Source organism: Chiloscyllium punctatum, chromosome 41 (assembly GCF_047496795.1).
Source record: "Chiloscyllium punctatum isolate Juve2018m chromosome 41, sChiPun1.3, whole genome shotgun sequence".
Lineage (NCBI taxonomy): Eukaryota > Metazoa > Chordata > Chondrichthyes > Orectolobiformes > Hemiscylliidae > Chiloscyllium > Chiloscyllium punctatum.
Genome location: NC_092779.1, coordinates 38,558,622 through 38,584,968, shown reverse-complemented (window position 1 = coordinate 38,584,968; position 26,347 = coordinate 38,558,622). Strand labels below are relative to the sequence as shown.

Here is a 26,347-nt window from a genome sequence, read left to right as displayed (position 1 = left end):
TAGATCAGCAAGCTAAGAAACCAGTCCTCAAAGAGGAATAACAGTCGCAGAATGTCTGTGTAGATCATCCAGTTCATGAAATCAGTGAACAAAAGAAGTAGCAGCAGTAACACAATGGCTATGGCCAGCCAGCTTGGAGTCAGTCTTCAGCCAAGGAGATTCTAATGTCATAGAGTCATAGAGATGTACAGTATGGAAACAGACCCTTCGGTCCAACCCGTCCATGCCGACCAGATATCCCAACCCAATCTAGTCCCACCTGCCAGCACCCAGCCCATATCCCACCAAACCCTCCCTATTCATGTACCCATCCAAATGCCTCTTAAATGTTGCAACTGGACCAGCCTCCTCCACATTCTCTGGCAGTTCATTCCAATGACCTCCCCAACTCCTGTACTCAATACTCTGACCAATAAAGGAAAGCATACCAAACACCTTCTTCAGTATCCTATCTACCTGCAACTCCATTTTCAAGGAGCTATGAACCTGCACTCCAAGGTCTCTTTGTTCAGCAACACTCCCTAGGACCTTACCATTAAGTGTATATGTCCTGCTTTCCCAAAATGCAGCACCTCCCATTTATCTGAATTAAACTCCATCTGCCACTTCTCAGCCCATTGGCCCATCTGGTCCAGATCCTGTTGTAATCTGAGGTAACCTCCTTCTCTGTCCACTACACCTCCAATTTTGGTGTCATCTGCAAATTTACTATGCTCACCTCTTATGCTCACATCCAAATCATTTATGTAAATGACCTTGTGGCACTCCACTGGTCACAGGCCTCTAGTCTGAAAAGCAACCCTCCACCACCTTTGAGCCAGTTCTGCATCCAAATGGCTAGTTCTCCCTGTATTCCATGAGATCTAACCTTGCTAATCAGTCTCCCATGGGGAACCTTGTCGAATGCCTTACTGAAGTCCATATGGATCACATCTACTGCTCTGCCCTCATCAATCTTCTTTGTTACTTCTTCAAAAAACTCAATCAAGTTTGTGAGACATGATTTCCCACATACAAAGCCATGTTGACTATCCCTAATCAGTCCTTGCCTTTCCAAATACGTGTACATCCTGTCCTCATTATACTTTTTTTAAAATGCAAAAGCAAAGGTACGGACACTATTAAAAAACAACATAGTGCAAGGGTTGAGCCCTGCCATAAAATCAGTATTGTCTTTGCCCAAAAACAAAAAGCGTAACACAGACTGCAACCAGCCAGTGAAACAACAGTTCCCTAGTGAAAATTGAACTACAACAATAATACACTGATTTGGAGATGCCGGTGTTGGACTGGAGTGTACAAAGTTAAAAATTACACAACACAAGTTATAGTCCAACAGGTTTAATTGGAAGCCTTTCATCTGTTAGAATACAGTGATAGTTTCAGTGAAAGAAGTGAAACTATCACTGTATTCTAACAGATGAAAGGCTTAACAGAAAATCAATTTTTCAATGTACAATTTCAGTTACATCACACTGCAAATTTTTGCTATAAATTCTGTGTTACAATCGAGCCCTCCAGAATCATCTGATGAAGGAGCGTCGCTCCGAAAGCTAGTGTGCTTCCAATTAAACCTGTTGGACTATAACCTGGTGTTGTGTAATTTTTAACAATAATACACTGATGGTAAGGTCAGTCAGTTCAGAAATCAGTCCTCAAATAAGAATAACAGTAATAAACTGACTGTGTAAATCAGCCAATTCCGGAATCATTTCCAAAAAAAAAGAAACTTGACCGTAGTACACTTGTTGTAGCTAGTTAGCTCAGAGTCAGTCCTCAAACGAAGAAATTCAAAATCTCATGTTTATACATTTTCTTTCGTGCTTATTTCTCCCCATCACCCATGTCATGTGTATGTAGATGTGGGGCACAGTGAAGAAACATTGAATGCAGAAAACCTTATTCGCATTCCACCATCAGGAAAAAAATACCGGAGTGGCCAGTGCCAAGCAATTTTGTTCCTTGAGCACAAAGCCTGTGTGAATGAAAATGTATGTGGGGGGGGGGGGGGGGGGGGGGTGCGATGGGCAGGGGTTAAATAAAAATTGAGTTGGCAGGGGAAACAAAGCACTCCACATCCCACAGTACTCATCTTTGCTTGAAGTTCTTGTGAGTATTGGTAGACACTGTTTGCTCTTTATCCAGGGATACCCAGGTTCACACGTAATCACGGAAGAGGGGAAGGCAGTCGGCCATAACCATAACCATGGTCCGTTGCCTGGATCTGTTAATGGCCAGCCTGGCCAAACCCAGGAGCAGACCCACTAGGAGATCTTCTTTCCTGTCCACTCCCCTCTGTGCCGAGTGCCCAATGGTCAGTAGAATGGGGCTGAAGTGTAACCAAAAACATAAAAGATCTTTAAGAAAGCTGAAAAGGGAGTACAGATGCCCATATCCCTTATATATGAAGGTGATTGTGGGGGTCCAGATTCCTGTGCAATGGCTCCCTGACAACAGCTGCTACTCCTGATGGAGGGTAGGTGCAACGCGAATCAACCATGGTCTAGACAGTGATCAGGTCCTGGTAAAAGACAGGCAGCATCCTGAGGGTGACCTCCAAACCATCACGGTTGATAAATAGGAGCTGCGTGTTATAGTTGAGGTTATGCACCTGACAGAGAAAACATCGCCAAGGTGTACCAACATCTGTTAATGGCCAGCCTGGCCACTTGGCACAGAGGGGAGGTTCAACGTAAAGGTATTGCTGTAAAGTCTGAAGATGGAAAGTCGCCACCATGTGGAGGGGATGGGGGGGACAGGGACTAAATCTAAAGTCAGAGGGGGAAACACCCTGCAGTACCCACCTCTCCCAGAAAACCTCGAGGGTGTTGGTAGACACCACATTCTCCTTGTCCAGGTCACCCAGGCCGTGACATAACCGCAGAAGAGGGGCAGGCGATTGGCCATAACAACTCCCTCCATGGCCCGCTGCCTCAGCCTGTTTATGGCCAGCTTGGCCAGGCCCAGGAGCAGACCCACAAGGAGGTCCTCTGACTTCCCCTCCCCCCTCAGCAGTGTGGAGCTGAAGTGCAACCAAAAGCAGAGGGGAAGGTTTTTTGGAAACTAGAGTCAGCAAATACCCACTCCCAATATATACATGGTAGACAGACTCCATAGCACCACAGAACAAGCAGTTGGCCTGGGAGTCCATGAACTACCATAATCTGGAGTTGTAAGGAACTTCTGTGTGCAACACCCTCCACCCCACATACCTAGGAGAAAGGGGGGAGGACTCCCATTTAGAGGGCCCACCTGGTGGCAAATGGTCATGCCCAAGGCCTGTCCAGACGGTGGATGAGGGAGAAGAGGTGGACAGTGTGCTGCAACAGTCTGTACAGGGCCCGCTGTTTATGTCCCTAAAAGGGAGCTCAGGTTGTGGGGCACAGGCTCCCATGTGAGGTCCAGGACTCTGGGGCCAATGTGAAATCCTCTCTGAGCGGGGTTATGTGCAGACGTGGTTCCACCACACACCTGAGCATCCTCCAACTGGTGCACTATGTTGGGTCCGAGCATCACCGTTTTAAGGCATCGAATGGCTATGGTTGCAAACTGGATGTCTAGCGCCGCCCTGCTCATGATATCTTGTGGCAGTGTCCAGCCCAGACCCCCAACATCCAGCACGTCCCCGACCCTGGTCACCTTTGCCATCATGGCCTTCCCCTCTGACAGCCACTGGAACCTGTGAGTAGGGACTGCCGCTACTCCTGCCAGAGGGTAGGCATGATGTGATTCTACCATATTTCAGACAGTGATCAGGTCCTGGTAAAAGACAGGCAGCGTTCTGAGAGCAACCTCTAAACCATCATGGTCAATAAACGTGATCACCAACTAGGAGAAGGCTCAACGTAAAGGTATTGCTGCAAGGCGTGAAGATGGAAAAACTCCACTTGGGTGCAGATGCACACCAGCAACTGACTGACCTCCTCAATAGCTGTGCCACAGCTATAACTCAGAACCTGTGCCACAGCCCAATGCATCTTTTTGTCCCAGAAGAAGTGAACCAAAGTTTGTCAACAACAAACCCAGGAGGATGGACCAAAGGGACCAGCTGGTACCAAGGCTTGGCGGCCACCAACTGGTTTATGACCACCACTGGACTCCTGTAAGACAGCACTTGGCGCAGTCCTGACGAGTGGCCAAGGCGAGCCGAGGTTTTGGCCTCCAGCTCCTGCCAATTCACCAGCCAGGGTTCCTCAGCTGGGATGAGGTATGCCCCCATTTCAAGGAGATGGGTGTTACTCCAAATGAACTCCTGTAACTCCTCCGGCAGAGAGTCCACCTGCCACTGACTGAAGAGTAGTCTGGAATATTTGACGCAGTTGATCCTGATGGAAGACACCGCTTAGTACACCTCCGGCACACACGCATCCTTCTCAGGTCAGCTGGGTCAATGAAAGTGGTGTCATTGGTGTAAACTGTGAGGACCACACCTCCCCCACCCACGTCACACTGAACCAGCCCCGACAATCTTCTCACCAAGAGGTGCAGGAAAGGCTCCACGTACAGGGAATACAGCTGGCGGGGCAGAGGGCAGCCTTGACACACTCTCTCCCAAAGCGAAGGGGTGTCGTCAGGGACCCTTTAACTTTAACCAGACACCCTGCGGCGGCGTACGCAAGTCAGGTGTGGGTGACAAACTGCATTCCAAACCCAAATGCCCACAAAATCATATGCAGATACTCGTGACCGACCCTGTCGAATGCCTTCTCCTGATTGAGAGACAGGAAAGCGCCGGACAGACTAGTCCATCTGTAGAAATGAGTCACATGCTGGACCAGAAGGACATTGTTGAGAATCCTCTGGCCCAGGACTGTGTTGGACTGGTCAGCGTGCATCATGTGGGCCAGCATGGAAGCCAGGAAACAAGCCAACTCGCTCATGAAAATTTTGTAATCTCTACCAAGGAGAGGGAAACTGGATACTAGTACCTCAAGGACTAAAGGTGCCCTTCTTCAGCAGTAGGACAATGACCGTCCTGTGCTAAGACAGGGACAGCTTTCCGGCAGTAAGACCCTCCCCAAGGGCCTTCACATAGTCCCTCCCCAGGATGTCCCAGAATGCTGTGAAGATCTCCACAGTCAGGCCATCAGGGGACTTGCCTCTTGAGAGCCGGTCAAGGGTGCCATTCAGCTGCTCAAGAGTGACGGGAGCGTCGAGCCTTCCGGCGTCTTGTAGGCTGAGCTGCACCAGGTCCTCCCACAGACCTCTGCAAGTATCCTCGCTGGAAGGATTCAGAGAGAACAGGGTGGTGTAAAAGGTGTGAATCTGGGCCCTGATGCCCACTGGATCTGAGACAAGGGACCCGTCATTGGCTAGCAGCACAAGGAGCTGCTGATGGGTGCTGCAATTTTTTTCCAGCGAGTAGAGAAAAGAAGAAGCTGCAGTCCAGGTCCTGGAGGAACTGGATCTGTGACCTCACGTACGTGCCCTGGGACCCGACGAGCTCCAGGTCCCAGAGCGCGGCCTTCTCCTCTTCACACACTCCCCGCAGGGCTGGGTCAACATCAGTCTGACTGAGACATGACTCCAGATCAAATGCCTTCTCTAACTCCTTGATCCTGAATTTCCATCTCTTTGTCGACCCCTTCACATACTCCCATCAGAAAGCACGGACCTGAGCCTTGCCCATGTCCCACCATAGCTTCAGGGAGGGGAAGCTTCCCTGCTTCCTTCTCCAGCTAGCCCAGAACCGACAAAATAAGTCCCGGAACTGCTCATCCTTCAGCAACAGGTTGTTAAAGTGCTGTACACAGACTCAAGCCGGGCACCAAGCAGAAGGAGCTCCGCCCACACCAGGTGATGGTCCATGCACAGCATCTGCCGCATGGAAGCTGCTGGAAAGCAGGAGGTGTACACTAGTGAAACGTACAGGCAGTCGATTCTGGATGCTCCGACTTCAAGCCTCACGAAGATGAAACGATGGAATTAGGATGGAGATTCTGCCAGATGTCCACTAGGTCAAAGGACTTGACCAAGTCCCCCAACCTCCTCGCCAATGACAAACCAGACTCTGTGGTCCCAATCCTCGTTGGACTCCCCTCCACCCCAAGGACAATGCTCCCAAAGGGATCTTCAGTGTTCATAATGTGAAGCTCTGAGCCCTCCAGCCACACTGTCAGGTGAAACAAACACCTGGCTCAAGCTCTTTGACCTTCAAGATTTCGGCTGAAAATGGGCCAACAAGATCTCCAGGTGGGGTGACTCATGTGGACACCCCCTTGCCACTCCAAGAGCCAAGTAGCCTCGTCTCCTGGGGTAGTGTAGGTTACTTGCAGGATGCACACCGCATACTTCCCATCTCGAAGGATAGAGAAGGCCTGGAATCTGCATTGTGATTCCCTGCTGTCATTGATATTGAGGCTGGCTTTGGTAGTCTCCTTTGTCAATAGTAGTGCACAACCATCACCATCAACAGTTAAAAAGCAATTACTGGGAGGATAAGAGAGAGCCATAAAGTTCCCTTGCTCTCACCCAGAGTGCACCAAGGAAGTTTCTGAACCACTTCCTATAGCTGATGTTCAGCCCCAGTACGTGGTGAATGCTTGGGTGGACCAGAAAAATAACTCAAATTCTCCAGCACTCAAGAGCCTGCTGACTCTGTCCGGGCAATTGTGGGTCTCCTTCACAAAATCCTGGCCTTCCTCTGGGTGGTTATCCTCGATCACCAGTCCCTTCCCCATGGTGAGAGTGGAGGCAGATCTGGCACCACCGCCGGCTGTCTCTGTTGCCCAGTGGCACCACCCCAGGGTGACTGGCAGGAATGTCCTTAGTGCACTCTGAGGTATGTTCTGGGCCTGGGTTATCGAATGGCAGAGGCTCAGGGTCCCGTTATTGGGTTGTTGGCCCCTTGGGGAAGAGGTTGTCCCACAGGGCGAGGGTGCCCAGGAAAACAATCTGGGAGGGAGGAGTGAGGAAGATACCTTCCTCCTCTCCAACGTTCAGTGAGCAAGCAGGATTTAAACTTACCATAGCGGTACTTGTACCGTGGCTTGCAGTGGGCTCTGGTTCATCCTAGGAGGCCAGCGGAGCTGCAGAAGCAAGAGAGTCTGGAGCAACCCTTATGGCCCCAGATTGGTCATGCCGTGGCCCAGGAAAGGCAAGAGGCACCGTAGACTCACCCCTGGGGTGTCCACATGAGTCACCACACCCGCAGATCTTGTTGGCCCATTTTCAGCCGGAAATCGTGAGGGTCAGCTTGTGCCAGGTGTTTGTTTCACCTGATGGTGTGGCTGGGGGGCTCGGTAATTCACTTTATGAACACCTAAGCAGCCTTTGGTAGTACGCTCCTGCTCTTCCTCTTGCTGTGAGCAGCACCTCTTCCTGGTGGCTATGAAAATGGCCTCCCACCTGCCTACCCTGGCGGTCATGAGGTTTCACATCTCCCCCAACACCTAATAAATATGGGGGCACAAGAAGTGATTGTACCAGCTTTATTCACCCCACACCTCCCAGCTGTCTGAGGAAGACGATTGACTAAGGGTGTGGAGAGGGCGGAGAAAGCAGTACAATCACTTCCTGCCCTGCCCCCTGCTTATCAGGTGATGGTAAGCAGGATAGGGTCCCAATTTCCAGCCCAGAATTCCTGGTCTGGGCCATCCAGGATGGAGGCCAGCAATGGAGCCCCTGAAGTCGGGGTAAGGGTTCAAAAAAGTGGGCATGATTCAGGCTCAGTGATCCTGAGGTCCAGTGTTTTGGGGCCAGGGCCAGGCTTGGAAGCTCCAAGGGTTACTACATCAGGACTGGGCCTGGAAATGGAAACAGGATGGGTGAGGTTCAGGGTTCCCATACCAAGACGACACTGGTGCAGCCGTGTCGGTATCTTCAGACTGGGTAGGACGGGCCGAGGTCTCGACCCTGGGAAGGATAAGGTGGAAAACAAGTTAGGAGCAGGACAATAGGAGCAACCATGGGGCCAGCCTCCAGGGCCTTAGCTCTCCCCAAGCCTTCTTTCCAGCTGGGCCACAATAGTTGCTGGGGCCCTGCATGCAGGGCTCTTAGTGTCACCATGAGGGCACTGGTGGGGGTGGGGCAGCAGTGCCACTTGTGACTACTGGAGGAGCCAGGTCAGCCTTTTGGGTTTGTCAGTTCTTCGCAATATGCCACATCTTGAGAGACAGATGGCACCACATCCTGCCCGCCTGCCAGAAGGCACAGTGCCGTCACGCAGGATCGTAAAGGAGCCCTCCGTCACCTCCTCCTGGGCCAAGCAAATGAATATCTGCCAATAGAAGGAATAGACATGTTTGAGGGCAGAATCCTTCAGACTGAGCAGGAGCAGTTGGACACTTGACCGGATTTCCCCCAGAGTGTGGAAATGGACGTGAAGGTGCTCAATGCCAATGAAGGGGGAGAATGTTGGAGATCATGGCCCGTTGGGCTGTGACTAGCCGTGGCCTTACTGCAGGGCTCAGTGGTCATGTAGGAGTGGAGATAGGTCTTCATGCCAGGCCTTTAATGAGGAGCTTAAAGGTGGACGGTCACAGCTGGGGCTGAAGTAGCCGAGCCTAAGGCAGTAGCTACATTGGTGTAGGTGCGGCTTGGGCCTGCTGCTGTAGGGCTAGCCATGATATACTGCTAGACTGCCCCAAGTGGTCTTCTTCTGCGCAGGCCTCAGGCAACAATCTTGATCCTGATTTTGGCAGGCCCAGGCAATAGCAGCAACAGTCCCATTTATCGCAGGGGCCCAGACAGTAGTGGCGGAGGCAGGCCTACGCAGCAGCATTAACAGTCCCGGTGCAATAGTCCCAGTTATTGTAAGGGCCCAGGCAGCAACAGTGGAGTTAGGCCCAATCCCTATTGGGGCCGAGACAGCAGCAGCAGTTTCAGCTGGTGTAGGGGCCCAGGCTGCAGCGCTGGAGGCAAGCCCAGGAAGCAGATCCAGGGAGGGTTCAGGCAGCAGCAAAGATAGACCCGCTCAACAGCAGTTGCAGCAGATCAAAGGTGAGCCCTAGGCAGCAGCAGTAGGTAGGCCCAGGCAGCAGCAAGAGCAGCAGCAATAGTGATTTGTGATTGCTAATGGCCTAGGAAGCAGCAGTGGAGGCGAGTATAGGCAGCAGCAGTGGAGGCAAGCCCAGGCGGCACTGGTAGCAGCAACAGCAACAATCCCAGGTGTTGGTGGATTTAGTCAACAACAGTGGAGGGATGCAGACCCAGGCAGCAATACTCCTAGGTGCTGATGGGGCCCAGGAATCAGCAGGAGTAACAGCAGTAGTGATGGTGGTTGCTAGTGTTGGAGGGGCCCAGGAAACAGCAGTGGAAGCAGGTTTAGGCAGTAGTAGTGAAGGCTGGCCCAGGCAGTAGCAGCAACAAAGGTGGTGCCTCGTCAGCAGCAGGAGCAACAGTGGTAGTCTTAGTGGTTGCTAATGCAGTTGAACACAGACCAAAGAAGCAAAACAAAAAAAAAGGAAGGCAATATCTTCTCCAACCAGCTTGGAGTCAGTACTCAACTGAGGAGATTCTAATCTCTTGGTTACACTTTTTTGGCAAAAAAGAAAGTGCAAACACTAAAAACCATGGTGCAAGTGCTGCGGCTTGCCTCAAAATCACCATTGTCCTTGCCCAAAAAGCAAAAAGAGTAACATGCAGGTTGCAACCAGTCAGTAACACAACAGTTCCCTGGTGAGAATGGAAATACAACAGTAACACTCTAAGCTCAGAAATTAGTCGTCAAATAGGAATAACAGTAAGAAACTGGGTGCATAGATCAGCTAATTCAGAAATCAGTTACCAAAAAAAACCAATACCAGTGCACTCGTTGTGGCCAGCCAGCTTAAAGTCAACTGAGGAGATCCTAATTTTTTTTATATGCAGCAGTAATAATAATTCACAACTTAATAAAATAATTTCATGGAGGTCGAAATCCCGTCACCAAACTACCCTTTATTTACAAATGCACAGTACACTGGCTGAATCCAGTCAGCTCTGAGCCAGTCCTCGACTGAAGAGATTCTAAATCTCCTGGCTTTTTTTTATCTTCAACGTTATATAAATTGACAATACACATACTACACTAACAGTCAAATAAAAAAATACAAAGGAACGGGGTCTCGGAAACAAACGCCCCAAGTCCTCCTATAACTAACAGGAAAAACAATGCATAGAACCAACAAAGTAAAGCACATCACAATCCTCCAAATAAAACAAATAGTGAACAACTATTTGGGCGGCACGGTGGCACAGTGGTTAGCACTGCTGCCTCACAGCGCTGGAGACCCGGGTTCAATTCCTGCCTCAGGCGACTGACTGTGTGGAGTTTGCATGTTCTCCCCGTGTCTGCGTGGGTTTCCTCCGGGTGCTCCGGTTTCCTCCCACAGTCCAAAGATGTGCAGGTCAGGTGAATTGGCCATGCTAAATTGCCCGTAGTGTTAGGTAAGGGGTAGATGTAGATGTAGGGGTATGGGTGGGTACGCTTTGGCGGGGCGGTGTGGACTTGTTGGGCCGAAGGGCCTGTTTCCACACTGTAAGTAATCTAATCTAAACTAAAAAGCAGTGCATAAAAGGAAAACTCACATGCGTACACTGCCTGCAAAATTAACTCTCCTGAGACCTACACAAAATGCAATACATATATGGAATCATAATTAAATCACAACCTACATGATAAAGTACAGTGCAAACATGATAAATACATAAGGGAACAGTGGAAACCGCGAGGGGCAGAGTTCAGTATCCAGTATCCACTCACAAAACGGGGGCCACCCCTGACATAGAGGCCACTCCCAGAGTTCACCATCCGACCCAGAATCCACTTCGCAAAATGGGAACCTGGCTCTGACAGCAGGGTTCGTTTCTGATGGCAGGGCCTTCTTCTGTCAGCAGGGTGCACATACTACTCACGAAGACCTGGCTCCCCATGAGGTCTGGTCCACTCACACTGCCACAACTGCTCCAGGAGGCCTAGCGCCCAGACAACGAGTCATTCTACTAAGTGAGGTTGGGCCCATTATGGAGGTTTAGTTGATGCACAGGAATCGAGGCAGGGCAGGTAAGACATTCAGTCCAAACAGCTGACCGTGTAACAAATAAAAAGTCCCACCACCAAATTGTCTCTTCCACTCCCAATATAATCCAAAATATCAGTACCACTGATTGCAAGGAAAAGGAATGAAGCCAGCAGTGCTTCTGGCACTAGCCAACCAGCCTAAAGTCAAAAAGGGAATAAAAAACAGCTCATCAAAAGAAAAAAGGCCCCATCATGCCACTGGCTGTGGCTAGCCAGCTCAAGAGCTAGATCACCAAAAAAAAGAGAAAAGAAATCCCCAGTTCATTGGCTGTGGCCAGACAGTTCAACAGTCACCAAACCAAGGCATACTGGCTATGACCAGTCAGCTCAAGAGCTATGAACCCAGGCCATACTGGCTGTGGCCAAGCAGTTCAAGAGCCAGTTCCCCACTAAAATAAAGGCAAATAAACCCAACAATACCACTGGCTGTGGCCAGCCAGCTCAAGAGGCAGGAACCCAGAGTACATTGGCTATGGCCAGTCAGCCCAAAGGCCAGCCAGTTCAAGAGTTAGGGGTCCAGGAAGCACTGACTGTAGCCACCAGCTCAAGGACCCAAGGTACACTGGCTATGGCTAGCCAGTTTAAGAACCAGCTTCCGACAAACAATAAAAACAAAATCTCCAATACACTGGCTATGGCCAGCTAGTTCAAGAACCAGCAACCCAAGGTACAGTCACTGAGGCCAACCAGCTCAGAATTAGTCCTCAACTGATGAGATTCTGAATCTCATGGTTGTTTTTTCTCCAGCTCTGAGTCATTCCTCAACTGAGGAGTTTCTATTTTAATTTTTTAAATTTTATCAAACTGTACAAAACACAAACAAACAGTCAATATTTAGCAATAAGCAGCAGCTTACAAGGAACAACAATTTACAGGGGAAAGGAGCAGCAAGGCCAGACTCCAAACCCCACCATATAGCCAGTTCACAGGGAAATGAGAACAAATCCCAAATCCCACTTTATCTCACCAAAAAAGGAATAATAGACACAATCATATGCAAATACGAAACAGTCCAATCAAATAAACAATAAAACAGTGCAAAATACACCCTGCAATCAGCAAACGATCCATTCCTCCCACCTTCCAGCCACAAGGTAGCCTGCCCCTATGCTCCATCCATTTTTTGTTTTGCTTTATGCCCCTTCTGGTTTTTGGTCAGCTCTTACACAACTTCCGGCATTCTCAAGGGCAGCCTGTCCTGTTCTCACCTCCCTCCACCCCCCCACCCCCCCCCCCAATCCATGACAATGGCGATCAGGACCACCTTCTGGCTTTCCTGGTTGCCCCTCCATGCCACCTCTAAGACAGCCTGTCCCTATACCTTCTTGAGACAACAGCGCTGAGGGTAGCATACCCACCTTCCAGCCCTCAGATCACCCCTATGCACCATCTGGCTCTTGGTCTGCCCTGACAAACCTTCCGGCTACCTCGAGGACAACATGTCTTGCACCTCCCTAAGGACCACAGTGCTCAGGGCAGCCTACCTATCTTCTGACTGACAGGGCAACCAGCATTGGGATGACCTGGGAAAACAAAACATGGGAAACAGAGGATAGGTATAGATAGGCATTTCTCAGATTGGATGAAAGTGAGTACTACAGATGCTGGAGACTAGAGTCGAGAGTGTGGTGCCGGAAAAGCGCAGCAGATCAGGCAACATCAGAGAAGCAGGAAAATCGACCGTTTCGGGCAAAAGCCCTTCATCAGAAAATCTGATTCTCATTTCTCAGATTGGAAATGAGTTGAAAGTGGTAGCCCCCAGTGATCAGTGTTGAGACCCTTGTTTTTTCTGATTTATAAAAACAATTTAGAGATTGTTGTTGAGGGCAAAATGTCTAAATTTGCAAATGATACTAAGCTTGGGAGAATAGTGAATTGTAAGCTTGATGCTGAGCAACTTCAAAGGGACATTGACAGGGTTTGTGAAATGGGCAGATACCTGCCAGGTGAATTTCAGTGCAGAGAAATGTAAGGAAATGCATTTTGGTAGAAGAAACATGGAAAGACAATACAGGTTAAAAGTACAACTTTGAGGGAGAATTGGAGTACAGGACCCTGGCTTAAAGTGACTAATTCTGTAAAGGTGGTCAGGCAAGTTGATACACCTGTTCAGAAGATTAATAGGATCCTTCAGTTTATAAATAGTGGCATATGTTATAAAAACAAGGAAGCGATGCTGCACCTCTACAAATCATTGGTCAGACCACATTTGGAGTATTGTGTTTAGTTGTGGGCACCTTATTGAAGGAAGAATGTTAAAGCCTCGGAGGGAAAAATAAGTTGAATCACTAGAGTTATATCAGGAAAGAGGACTTTTAAATACAAGGAGAAAAATAGAGAAATCGGGCTTATCCTCCTTGGAGCAGAGAAGATTAAGAGGTTACCTTTTGAAGTGTGAACAATTTTGACAGAGTAGTTCCACTAGTTCATATATCAACAAGTGGGTGTCAGTAAATTGGATGTGGTACATAGTTTGGAACAACAATTAATCCGGTGAGTTTGGTAAGATTTGGTGAGAATCCCATTTCGCTTTGCAGCTAGATCCTTCCAACAAATTCAACACAACTTGCAATTAGCCAAAAACTGTAAGTTTTAGTCCCACTTGTTAATTAAGTGTGCTTTCCTCATTGCTGATCTCAACATCAACGTTGTGGTCAGCTGTCCTATCTCCTCAGTAAATATAAAAGCAAACTTTTTCTGTAATATTTCTGCCCTCTTTTGAATATTGCCTGCCATATTATCCAATTTGTATTGCAATTATCCTATTTCTATCACAACCTCTAAATGAAGTGACTGTAAGATATCTGACTTTACTGTTTCTTGTTAAGTTAATTTCATTGTTCAGCATTGCTTTTCAAATGTTTAAGCTTCTTTCCCTATTCCTTCATGTTCTCTCTCATTGTGGAGTCCTCTATTATCTGTACTTACTATATAAGCCTCTTAAACCTTTCTCCTAAACCTTCATTGATATGTGGAGTCTCACTAATGTTTAATTTGTTCTTTTCATTTAGCAGAACGTTTTTTCTGTGCTTTGTTTTTATTATTGTTCCATGCCATTGATTTTTTTCCATATTAAAAGCCCATTTGGCTTTTCTCAGTTATATTTTAACCCCTTAAAATCAGATTTTCTCCAGGCTGCCTATCTGGTGGCTAGCCTTCCTGCTACTCTGTTCTCGGTTGGCATCCAAATCGACCTTATTCTGCATTCTTTTTCTGATTGTAGCCATGACAACTATTCTGAATTAGGCTAATGGCAGGTGGACTGTCTCCTCATTCTGTGGCTTCATTCTAGCCCAACTCACCCAACACATTTCCTTGCATAATATATTGAGATTAACTACCACTGCCCCCAGCAACCCAAGTTGCATGTCCCTCAGTCATTGCTTTCTGTTTTCTTTGGCAGTGCTGTCTACTTCCCATCCTTGTTTTCATTACATGTTGACTCTCTGGAAGGCTGTCCAACATTGTGTAGAACAGGAAGAAAATATGCTCAATGAAAAGAGCAACTGGTTAGGTTTAAACTTCTGAGTTGGGGGGAAGGGAAAGTGAAAGCGACAGGGAGTATGGAGTTAAATAGAAAGATAAGCAGGAGGATAGCATGTATGCAGGTGGATTTAACCTTGAGGCGGACTAGGAGTGCAACAAAAAGGAAGGATAACTTAGGACATCTTATAACTTCTAATTATCTCTAATGATAAGAACGTTAGCATTAAGGCACTTTACCTGAATGCTCGAAGCGTTCGTAACAAAGTAGATGAACTAACGGCAAAGATCATTGTGAATGATTGTGATGTGGTAGGCGTCACAGAGACATGGTTGCAGGGGATTCAGGATCCAAGCATTTACAACTTATCGAAAAGACAGGGAGGTGGGCAGAGGGAGCGGGGTGGCCTTGTTAGTTAAGAACAAAGTTAAATCTATGGCACTGAATGACATAGGGTCTGTGTGGGTGGAATTGAGGAACCACAAAGGCAAAAAAACCATAATGGGAGTTATGTACAGACCTCCTAACAGTGGTCAGGACCAGAGGCGGAACATGTACCGGGAAATAGAAAAGGCATGTCAGAAAGGCAAGGTCATGGAGATCATGGGGGACTTCAATATACAGGTGGACTGGGTAAATAATGTCGCCAGTGGATCCAAAGAAAGGGAATTCTTGGAATGCTTACAGGATGGCTTTTTGGAACAGCTTGTTATGGAGCCCACAAGGGAGCAGGCTATTTTGGACCTAGTGCTATGTAATGAACCAGACTTTATAAAAGATCTTAAACACTTAGAAAGCAGCGATCACAATATGGTAGAGTTCAGTCAGCAGTTTGAAAGAGAGAAGGCAAAATCGGATGTAATGGTGTTACAGTTAAATAAAGGTAATTATGAGGGCATGAGAGAGGAACTGATGAAAATCGACTGGAAGCAGAGCCTAGCAGGGAAGACAGTAGAGCAAAAATGGCAGGGGTTTGTGGGTATAAATGAGGACACAGTACAGAGGTTCATTCCCAAGAAAAGAATGATTATGCGGGGAGGAATTAGACAGCCATGGCTGACAAAGGAAGTCAGGAAATGTATCAAAGAAAAGGAGAGATCCTATAAAGTGGCCAAGAGCAGTGGGAAATGAGAAGATTGGGAAGGCTACAAAAACAAACAGAGGATAACAGAGACATAAGGAAGGAGAAGATCAAACATGAAGGTAGGCTAGCCAGTAATATTAGAAATGATAGTAAAAGTTTCTTTCAATACATAAGAAACAAACGACAGGCAAAAGTAGACATTGGGCCACTTCAAACTGATGCTGGAAGGCTAGTGATGGGAGATAAGGAAATAGCTGGAGAACTTAATAAGTACTTTGCGTCAGTTTTCACAGTGGAAGACATGAGTAACATCCCAACAATTAAAGGGAGTCAGGGGGCTGAGTTGAGTATGGTTGCCATTACAAAAGAGATAGTGCTAGAAAAGCTAAAAGGTCTTAAAATTGACAAATCTCCAGACCCCGATGGGCTACATCCTAGAGTTCTGAGGGAGGTGGCTGAAGAAATAGCGGAGGCGTTGGTTGAGATCTTTCAAAAGTCACTGGAGTCAGGGAAAGTCCCGGATGATTGGAAGACCTCTGTTGTAACCCCATTGTTCAAGAAAGGATCAAGCCAAAAGATGGAAAATTATAGGCCAATTAACCTAACCTCGGTTGTTGGTAAAATGCTACAATCCATTGTTAAGGATGAGGTTTCTAAATTCTTGGAAGGGCAGTCAACAAGTCAACATGGATTTAGTAAGGGGAGGTCGTGCCTGACAAACCTGTTAGAATTCTTTGAAGAGGTGACAAGTAGGTTAGACCAGGGAAACCCAGTGGATGTGGTCTATCTAGATTTCCAAAAGGCCTTTGATAAGATGCCACACGGGAGGCTGCTGAGTAAGGTGAGGGCCCATGGTGTTCGAGGTGAGCTACTGACATGGATTGGGAATTGGCTGTCTGACAGTTGGGATATGATGTTCTTTTTCGGAATGGCAGCCGGTGACAAGCGGTGTTCCACAGGGTTCAGTGTTTGGGCCGCAGCTGTTCACGTTATATATTAATGATCTGGATGAAGGGACTGGGGGCATTCTAGCGAAGTTTGCCGATGATATGAAGATAGGTGGACAGGCAGGTAGTACTGAGGAAGTGGGGAGGCTGCAGAAGGATCTCGACAGTTTGGGAGAGTGGTCCAGGAAATGGGTGATGAAGTTCAATGTGAGCAAATGCGAGGTCTTGCACTTTGGAAAAAAGAATACAAGCATGGACTACTTTCTAAACGGTGAGAAAATTCATAAAGCCAAAGTACAAAGGGATCTGGGAGTGCTAGTCGAGAATTCTCTAAAGGTAAACATGCAGGTTGAATCTGTGATTAATGTTGTCATTTATCTCAAGAGGGTTGGAATATAAAAGCAGCGATGTGCTACTGAGACTTTATAAAGCTCTGGTTAGGCCCCATTTGGAGTACTGTGTCCAGTTTTGGGCCCCACACCTCAGGAGGGACATATTGGCACTGGAGCGTGTCCAGCGGAGATCCACACAGATGATCCCTGGAATGGTAGGTCTAACATACGAGGAACGGCTGAGGATCCTGGGATTGTACTCATTGGAGTTTAGAAAGTTAAGGGGAGATTAGGGGGTTAGATAGGGTTGACAGTGAGAACCTTTTTCCACGTATGGAGTCAGCTATTACAAGGGGGCATAGCTTTAAATTAAGGGGGGGTAGATATAGGACTGATGTTAGGGGTAGGTTCTTCACTCAGCGAGTCGTAAGTTCATGGAATGCCCTGCAAGTAGCAGTGGTGGACTCTCCCTCTTTATGGATATTTAAGCGGGCATTGGATAGGTATATGGAGGATAGTGGGTTAGTGTAGGTTAGGTGGGCTTGGATCGGCGCAACATCGAGGGCCGAAGGGCCTGTACTGCGCTGTATTCTTCTATGTTCTATGTTCTATGTTCTAATAGAAACTTACAAGATAATACATGGCTTCGAAAGGGTGGACGCTAAGAAATTGTTTCCGTTAGGTGGGGAGACTAGGACCCGTGGGCACAGCCTTAAAATTAGAGGGGGTCAATTCAGAACAGAAATGCGGAGACATTTCTTCAGCCAGAGAGTGGTGGGCCTGTGTAAGTCATTGCCGCGGAGTGCAGTGGAGGCCGGGACGCTAAATGTCTTCAAGGCAGAGATTGATAAATTCTTGATTTCACAAGGAATTAAGGGCTACGGGGAGAATGCGTGTAAGTGGAGTTTGGCGGAGTGGACTTGATGGGCCGAATGGCCTTACTTCCACTCCTATGTCTTATGCTCTTATGGTCTTATATGGTATTGTATCATGTTCGGCATGATACATTAGGAAGATGACAACACAGTACTGAGGTGCAAAAGGTGGTCTCAGGAATGGTATGTGGAAAGACTGGGAGAAACTGTGCTCTTTTAAGCACAGAGATTCAGTGGGGTTTTAACCAGACATAGTTTTGATAAAGTAAACAAGGACAAACTGCTTCTTGTGCAAGAAAGGCTGATAAACAGAAGATACAGGTTGGCAGTAAAAAATTAGAGGAGATTAGAAGAAGCTTTTGTTACACAAAAAAATTTTGTGATCTGGAATGTAGTGCCTGAAAGGATGCCAAATAAATATGTAATGACAATATTCAAAAGGCAATTGAGTAAATACTTAAAGAGCACTGTTTGGTAAGACTGTGGGGAATTGAATGAGCTATTATAGAAATAATGGGATGAATGTCTTCCTCTGCTGTGTTCTTGATTTATTGTATGCTTGTATTACTATACCTTGCTGTTGATTTCAAGTAACATTGTATTTTTATTTGCATTTAGTTGTTCTAATGATCCTGGCATTGTCAGAAGAACGAAAATCCACTGCACAAGAATTGTCTCCTAACTCAAGATCTCAAAATCATCCAATAGACTTCACAACAGTAAACACAGTGCTCCTCAAACCTAGTGCTAACTCCAAAGTAATGGATCATATTAACTTGCATAGGATCTCAGATACAGATGGAAATATCTTGAAATATCTTCAGATAGTCCATGACATCAAGCTGAGAGATACCAGCTTAATTGAACCCACACCTACTGTCACTCAGTTACCATTGTCAGTATCACCACTGGATATTGCCAACAATTACCATACAGCAAAGGAGGTCATAGTTTCCACGTATAATCAAAATACTTTGTATTCAGAGCAAACACAATTAAAGGAAAGACAGTCTCGGCTTCATAAAAATGAGTTAGTGTCTCCTGGACACCTTCTTGGTAATGTAATACTGCATTCCTCATTTACTACAAGAATATACCACAGAGATTTTGAAACAATGTCTTCGTCTAGTAATCATCAAACTGAGATGGTTTCAAGAACTTCTGACATCCATAATATCATGATGTTGAAATCTTCAACTGATGCAGGCACACTAAAAGAGACCAACTACTTGCACATCCTTCAGAATCTCTGGTACACTGAGGAATCAAACATCACAGAAGAAAGGGTTTCACAGAGATCACTTCTTCCTGGCTCACCACTTAATCTGATCATTGCTTCTGAGTCACAGGTTACTTCTCTTCATGACGTGTCATTTAAATCGCAGCCACATCTTAACCTGGAATTATATGTTGTAACAACGAGTGAATATCCCCCATTTATGGATAGACTTAAAGATTTATTGAAAGTTGGTGATCAAAACCTGTCAGCTATGATTGAATCTCACACTTCAATCTCCATGACATCGTTCAACACGATGGAAAGTGATCTTTTATCTAATTCTGTCATTCTGTCAACTGTGTCTACACCTGGGATCTCTTCAATCTTCTCCGAATGTGACACAACCGCAGCAGGAAACTTCCCGAATACAATAATTCATGCAGAAACTAGGGGCCCTGAAATAGCCAGCAACATTTCCCAAGTAACTGAAGTAGAAGAGCCTCAAGAAAAAGCAACTATCTGCCTCAGTAGAATTGACATAGCCTGGATTATTCTAGCTATCAGTGTGCCTGTTTCATCATGCTGTAAGTAAGGATTTAATTTCACAGTTATAAATAGTATAGATAGACTAATACTTAGGTATTGATACTGCATGTGACGACAATAGTTATTACTGATTCACTACAAAGTTCAATGTCCGGTGCAACTAAAGCCTCAGAAATCTACATAATGAGGAACATCTAGAAAAGTAAATTTATAACATACCTCAGTTTTACAACTGAAACCATTACTTCAGATTTACTCTAAGCATGTTCAGAAAAAGAAGGCTGGGCACTTTTACCTAATCTAACCGTGATATCCCCGATTTTGCAAATATTGTGCTGGAATATGTTACCATCATCAATAAGGAAATAAGATATATAACTGCTCTGAAATTAAATAAATGCTGCTTTTAATCAAGGCATTACTAGATTGAGAAAGCTAACAGCAATATGAAGATACAACTATTGTACAAAATATGGTCAAAAATCCTAAGTTAACACATGGCCATTAGAAGATAAATGTCCTTAATTTCAAATACACCACAGGAAAGCAAATGATCTGACTGGTGTTCTTGATGTATCTAACTACAGGTACGTATCCCTTTATCCGAAGTACTCGGGACCAGTTGCTTTGCGGAAATTGGAATTTTGCAGTTTTCAGAATTAGTGTAGTGTCCCCTGTAGGGTGCAGGGCAGCAACCCATAATCAAACATAAATACTGTACTGCAGCAAAAACGTATGAATACTGACACTAAGCGGGGTAAATGAAGACTAGAAGTACTACCACACTTTATTTATAGAGTAGTGTACTCTATAAATGAAATACATCGACCACAAATATTTAATAACATTTTATTTCCATTAAAAATCTACCAGAAAAATATTCTGGAAAACATAAACGTACAAAGCTTATTTATAGAGTAATATATACAAGTTCATGGAATACATCGACTCTAAATATTCAACAACATTTTATTTCCATAAAGAACATTGCAAGAAAAATATTCTGGAAAACTTAAACGTACAAATGTACAAAAACATTACAAGAAAAACATTCGGTAAAACTCAAATATACACAGCTTCAGCACTATGGCAGGCGGCGGTTTTAAAGGCTTCTTCAAGTGTCATCTGTCTCATTAACATAGGTTTCTGTCTAAGCAATCTCTCTTTAATTGAGTAAGTTGCCATAATCTCTTGCTCACTGATAAATGAACATTGTTCAAGGCCAGCAATTAACTGATCACACATTTTCAATATATCGTCAATGGGGACTTTTTCAACTGTGTTCACTAACTCATCAGCACTACTATCCTCACACTTATCTGTACAGGAACCTGTATTTAAAACCATTAGCAATGTTCCCAACGCTCAAGGAATACACGACAGGGACATCATTGTCAATGTTCAGCATTTCTTCGATGTCAGCTTCATGTAATTGATTTACACTTTCGTCTGATAAATGTTGTGTGTAAGTAACAAGGCTTGCTATCATCTTTTTCTCTGCAGTGACATGAAATCCTTCAAACTCTTCATCTGCAGGTTCATTTACCAGAAATATCATTGTAGGCCAGAGTCTGTGCCAAGCATTTGTTAATGTTGCTTGAACAACGTTATTCCAAGCATTAGCAACTGCATAAATGGCATCCTTAAGACTAAACTCTTTCAGGAAGTCTTGAATTTCTACCTCTCTGTTGACTGCAGCAAGCATACTGTTTAAAAAATAGTCTTTATACTTACTCTTCATGGAGCATAAAATTCCTTGGTCACAAGGCTATAATACTGATGTCACATTCAAGGGCAAGTAAATGCCAAAAACATTACTTTTCACAAGCTGTTCAGAAGGGGGATGTACAGAACAGTTGCCCTGGAACAACAAAATGTTGCACTTTTCTTCCAGTCCAACTTGTCTGCAATGAGCTCATGCTGCTGGTATGAAGTGCTTATTGAACCAGTTGGAAAAGATTTTGCTGGTTACCCATGCTTTCTTGTTTGCAAAATAATGCACAGGCAAATTGCGTACACCTTTAAGACATCTCGGATGTTTGCTTTTCTCAATCACTGCCAATTTCACCTTGTGTGTGCCTGCAGCATTGACACACCCAAGATTTAGGGTTCTCCTTCAAGATCCTCCGCTCCACACTCGCAGCAATGCGCCGGCACCTAACCTCTCTACAGTCAGCCCTGGCTCAGCTGAGGGTCACACTCTCTCAGAACTGCAAAGGACCTACTCTTTACTACATCCTCAGGAGAATTCATACTCTCAACAAACCATATTTCAACTCCATCTCAAACATCAAAAACTGTAAGTACAACAAACTTTTATCTACCCACCTCCATAACCAGCGCTCCTCAAACATTCCAGTAGATTCCTCTGAAACTGCTCGGACGCCATTAGCCATGCGGCTGGTGCAGCTGCCACCCCTCACAATTCCTCATGCACCACACGTGACATCACTTCCACCCCTCACTCAGTGACTTCCGCTCCCCCCATTGCTGTGTTTGCCACCACTTCCACCCCCACCAACGCCACTCACCTGCATTCTGCTGACACACCTCCCACAGACTCCACTGTCATCATCCCTGCCCCTCAGAACCCTGAGGGGAACACCACCCCTACTCATGACTCCACCCCCATTGCCCCCACCACCACACCCACTCCAGTTCCAGGCTCCACCCCCACTCCCAGCTCCACATCCACACCAGATCCCAGCTGCCAGCCCTGCCGAGTTTTCACCATCCCTCCAGACCTTCCACTTACTGAGGACGAATGATCAGTCCTCAGCAAAGGACTCACCTTCATCCCCCTCCGTCCACGCATCAATGAATTTAATACACGCCGTGACGTCAAACACTTCTTCCACTGCCTCCGCCTCCGAGCTTACTTTCACAATCAGGACTCCCACCCATTTTCCGAGGACCCCTTCGCCCGCCTCCGACACACTGCATCCACCTGGGCACCCCGCACTGGCTTATTACCTGCCCTCGAACTCTTCATTTCCAACTGCCGCTGGGACATTAACTGCCTCAACCTGTCTATCCCCCTCCCCCACTCCAACCTCTCACACTCACAACGCGCAGACCCCCAATCCCTTTGCTCCAATCCCGACCTCACCATCAAGCCAGCAGATTAAGGGGGCGCAGTGGTAGACTGACACACTGACCTCTACACTGCTGAAGCCAAACGCCAACTCGAGGACACCTCTTCCTACCACCCCCTCAACCATGACCCCACCCCCCCCATCATCAAACCATCATTTCCCAGACCATACAGAACCTCATCACCTCAGAAGATCTCCCACCCACAGCTTCCAACCTCATAGTCCGGGAACCCTGCACTGCCCGTTTCTACCTCCTTCCCAAGATCCACAAGCCTGACCACCCTGGCCGACCCATTGTCTCAGCATGCTCCTGCCCCACTGAACTCATCTCTACCTACCTTGACACTGTCTTATGCCCCCTAGTCCAGGAACTCACCACATACGTTCGAGACACCACTTACGCCCTCCACCTCTTCCAAGACTTCCGTTTCCCCGGCCCCCAACGCCTCATCTTCACCATGGATATCCAATCCCTCTACACCTCCATCCGCCATGATCAGGGCCTCCAAACCCTCCATTTCTTCCTCTCCCGACGTCCCCAACAGTACCCTTCCACCGACACTCTCATTCGTTTGGCTGAACTGGTCCTCACCCTTAATTTCTCCTTCGAATTCTCCCACTTCCTCCAGACCAAAGGGGTAGCCATGGGCACCTGTATGGGCCCCAGCTATGCCTGTCTCTTTGTTGGCTACGTAGAACAATCGATCTTCCGTAATTACACCGGCACCACTCCCCATCTCTTCTTCCGCTACATTGATGACTGCATCTCGCGAGGAGGTTCAGCAATTCATCAACTTCAACACATTCCATACTGTTTAAAAAAAAACACATTCCACCCTCACCTTAAACTTACCTGGACCATCTCTGATACCTCCCACCCCTTCCTAGACCTCTCCATCTCCATTAATGACGACGACTTGATACCGACATTTTTTACAAACCCACCGACTCCCACAGCTACCTGGATTACACCTCTTCCCACCCTATCTCCTGCAAAAATGCCATCCCGTATTCCCAATTCCTCCGACTCTGCCGTATCTGCTCCCAGGAGGACAAGTTCCACCACAGAACACACGAGATGGCCTCCTTCTTTAGAGACTGCAATTTCCCTTCCCACATGGTTAAAGATGCCCTCCAACGCATCTCGTCCACATCCCGCACCTCCGCCTCAGACCCCACCCCTCCAACCGTAACAAGGACAGAACGCCCCTGGTGCTCACCTTCCACCCTACCAACCTTCGCATAAAGCAAATCATCCACTGACATTTCCACCACCTCCAAACAGACCCTGCCACTCCACCCCTTTCTGCTTTCCCGCAAAGACCGTTCCCTCCGTGACTATCTGGTCAGGTCCACGCTGCCCTACAACCCACCCTCCCATCCTGGCACCTTCCCCTGCCGCCGCAGGAATTGCAAAACCTGCGCCCACACCTCCTCCCTCACCTCCATCCAAGGCCCTAAAGGAGCCTTCCACATCCATCAAAGTTTTACCTGCACATCCACCAATATCATTTATTGTATCCGTTGCTCCCGATGTGGTCTCCTCTACATTGGGGAGACTGGACGCTTCCTAGCAGAGTGCTTTAGGGAACATCTCCGGGACTCCTGCACCAATCAACCCTGTGGCCCAACATTTCAACTCTCCCTCCCGCTCTGCCAAGGACATGGAGGTCCTGGGCCTCCTTCACCGCCGCTCCCTCACCACCAGACGCCTGGAGGAAGAACGCCTCATCTTCCGCCTCGGAACACTTCAACCCCAGGGCATCAATGTAGACTTCAACAGTTTCCTCATTTCCCCTTCCGGCACCTCATTGCAGTTCCAAACTTCCAGCTCAGCACTGCCCCCATGACTTGTCCTAACTGCCTATCTTCTCTTCCACCTATCCACTCCACCCTCCCCCCTCAACCTATCAGCTTCATCCCCTCCCCCACTCATCTATTGTACTCTATGCTACTTTCTCCCCACCCCCACCCTCCTCTCACTTATCTCTCCACCCTTATTCCTGATGAAGGGCTTTTGCCCGAAACATCGATTTTACTGCTCCTCGGATGCTGCCTGAACTGCTGTGCTCTTCCAGCACCATTAATCCAGAATCTGGTTTCCAGCATCTGCAGTCATTGTTTTTACCTTGACCCAATCTGTCCTTAGTTTCCTTAAAACCTGTGGCGCTCTCTCATTAGCCGTTGCTAATGTTTTTCTGAGGATATAGCATCAGTAGAGAGCTGTTTCATTGGCATTGTAAATTTGTTCACGACCAAGGCTTTTGTCAGATATCAGCTTGGCAAATTTACCAACGTAATTTTCAGCTGCTTCATGGTCAGCAGAAATCTTTTCACCACAGATTTTCAGGTACTTCACACCATTACACTTCTTGAATTTCTGCAGCCAACCTTCTGAATATTGTCATTCGCCTTTAATGTTCAATTCTTTATGATATTTTCTAGCTTGTTTCATGACCTTCAGACAGTCAGTGGCATACGTTCACACTTCGTTGGATAATCCAGACCATCAACACACAATTAAGATCTTCATTTTTTTGCCCTCTGCAGTGTTTTCCTATTTTTGTTAGTCGATGGTCATCACTGTCACCATAAAATTTCAGTAACTTGTCTTTCTGTTTCTTCAAATCATAGTCAGTGGTAGTTCCGACATCATATTCTTCAGTAAGATGCCGCACAGCCACACCACGATCAAGCTTCTGCAATAAGTACTTTCTGCATTATTGATAATGACAGATGCTTCCTTTTCTTTATGTTATTGTTAGCCATAGATGTACCTGCACCTCTTTTTGACATTTTCACTCTAAAGTTAAATAGTTTAGCACAGTAAATGCAATAGTTTAGATCAGAGTGGTGCTGGAAAAGCACAGCAGGTCAGACAGCATCTGCAGAGCAGGAAAATCGACGTTTCGGGCAAAAGCCCTTTTTCAGGAATAGAGGTATTCTTTTCCAGCACCACTCTGATCTAAACTTTGGTTTCCAGCATCTGCAGTCATCACTTTTGCCACAATAAATACAATACACAACTGATGCCTCCGAGTGCTGGGCCACAAGCCATGTGGGTCGAGTGGTTGCGACCCTTGCCCGCCAAGAAAACCCTGTGATGTTACGCAGACATGACTGATGCTGCAAGCTCCATGAGAACCTTCGGTTTTCAGAGCTTTTTGGTTTTTGGATGCTTGGATAAACGGATATGTACCTGTATTAACATAGTCTTTGCGGAAGAATGATGCATTTCTGCCACCCCAGGCAATTACTATAACACTATTTTGTGTTTTCAATCAGTGCACAGTTTAAAACAAAACTTGAACAATGCATTTAGGAATAGGAGTAGGACATTAAGTTGCTTGAGTCTGTTCTGCCATTCTTTATGATAGTGCCTGATCTGTGATGTAACTCCATATGGACATTGGCCCATATCCCTTAACATGGTTGGATAACAATAAACTATCAATCTCAAATTTAAATTTCTAATTAATCTAACACAAGAGTTCTAAACTTTCACCATCATTTCTGCATAGAATGTCCCTAATATCACTCCTGAAAAATCTGGCTCTGATTTTTAATCTATACCTGCTGGCCCCAGTCTTCCCCAAAGTGCAAGTAATTCCCGGTATTAGATTAGATTAGATTGCCTACAGTGTGGAAATAGGCCCTTCGAAGATTAACCCACGCAGACCCATTTCCCTCTGATTAATGCACCTAACTCTATGGGCAATTTAGCATGGCCAGCTCATCTGACTTGCACATCTTTGGACTGTGG

General features: G+C 46.5%; 1 protein-coding gene across 13 annotated transcripts in view; it reads left to right on the top strand.

Annotated features, from left to right (window-relative positions):
- The window catches only part of tmem108 (transmembrane protein 108), a 192,818-nt gene that overhangs the window by 90,412 nt on the left and 76,059 nt on the right, over nt 1–26,347 (top strand). For 12 of the 13 annotated variants that reach the window (XR_011955039.1, XM_072560718.1, XM_072560722.1 and 9 more), the window contains one exon: nt 18,343–19,527. Coding sequence is in view for 12 of the 13 variants with exons in the window: in XM_072560718.1 (XP_072416819.1) it covers nt 18,343–19,527 (1,185 nt within the window). In the remaining variant the exon portion in view is untranslated. Of the gene's footprint in view, nt 1–16,952; nt 17,065–18,342; nt 19,528–26,347 lie in introns of those variants that run through there. The other variant, XM_072560724.1, reaches the window with a different exon arrangement.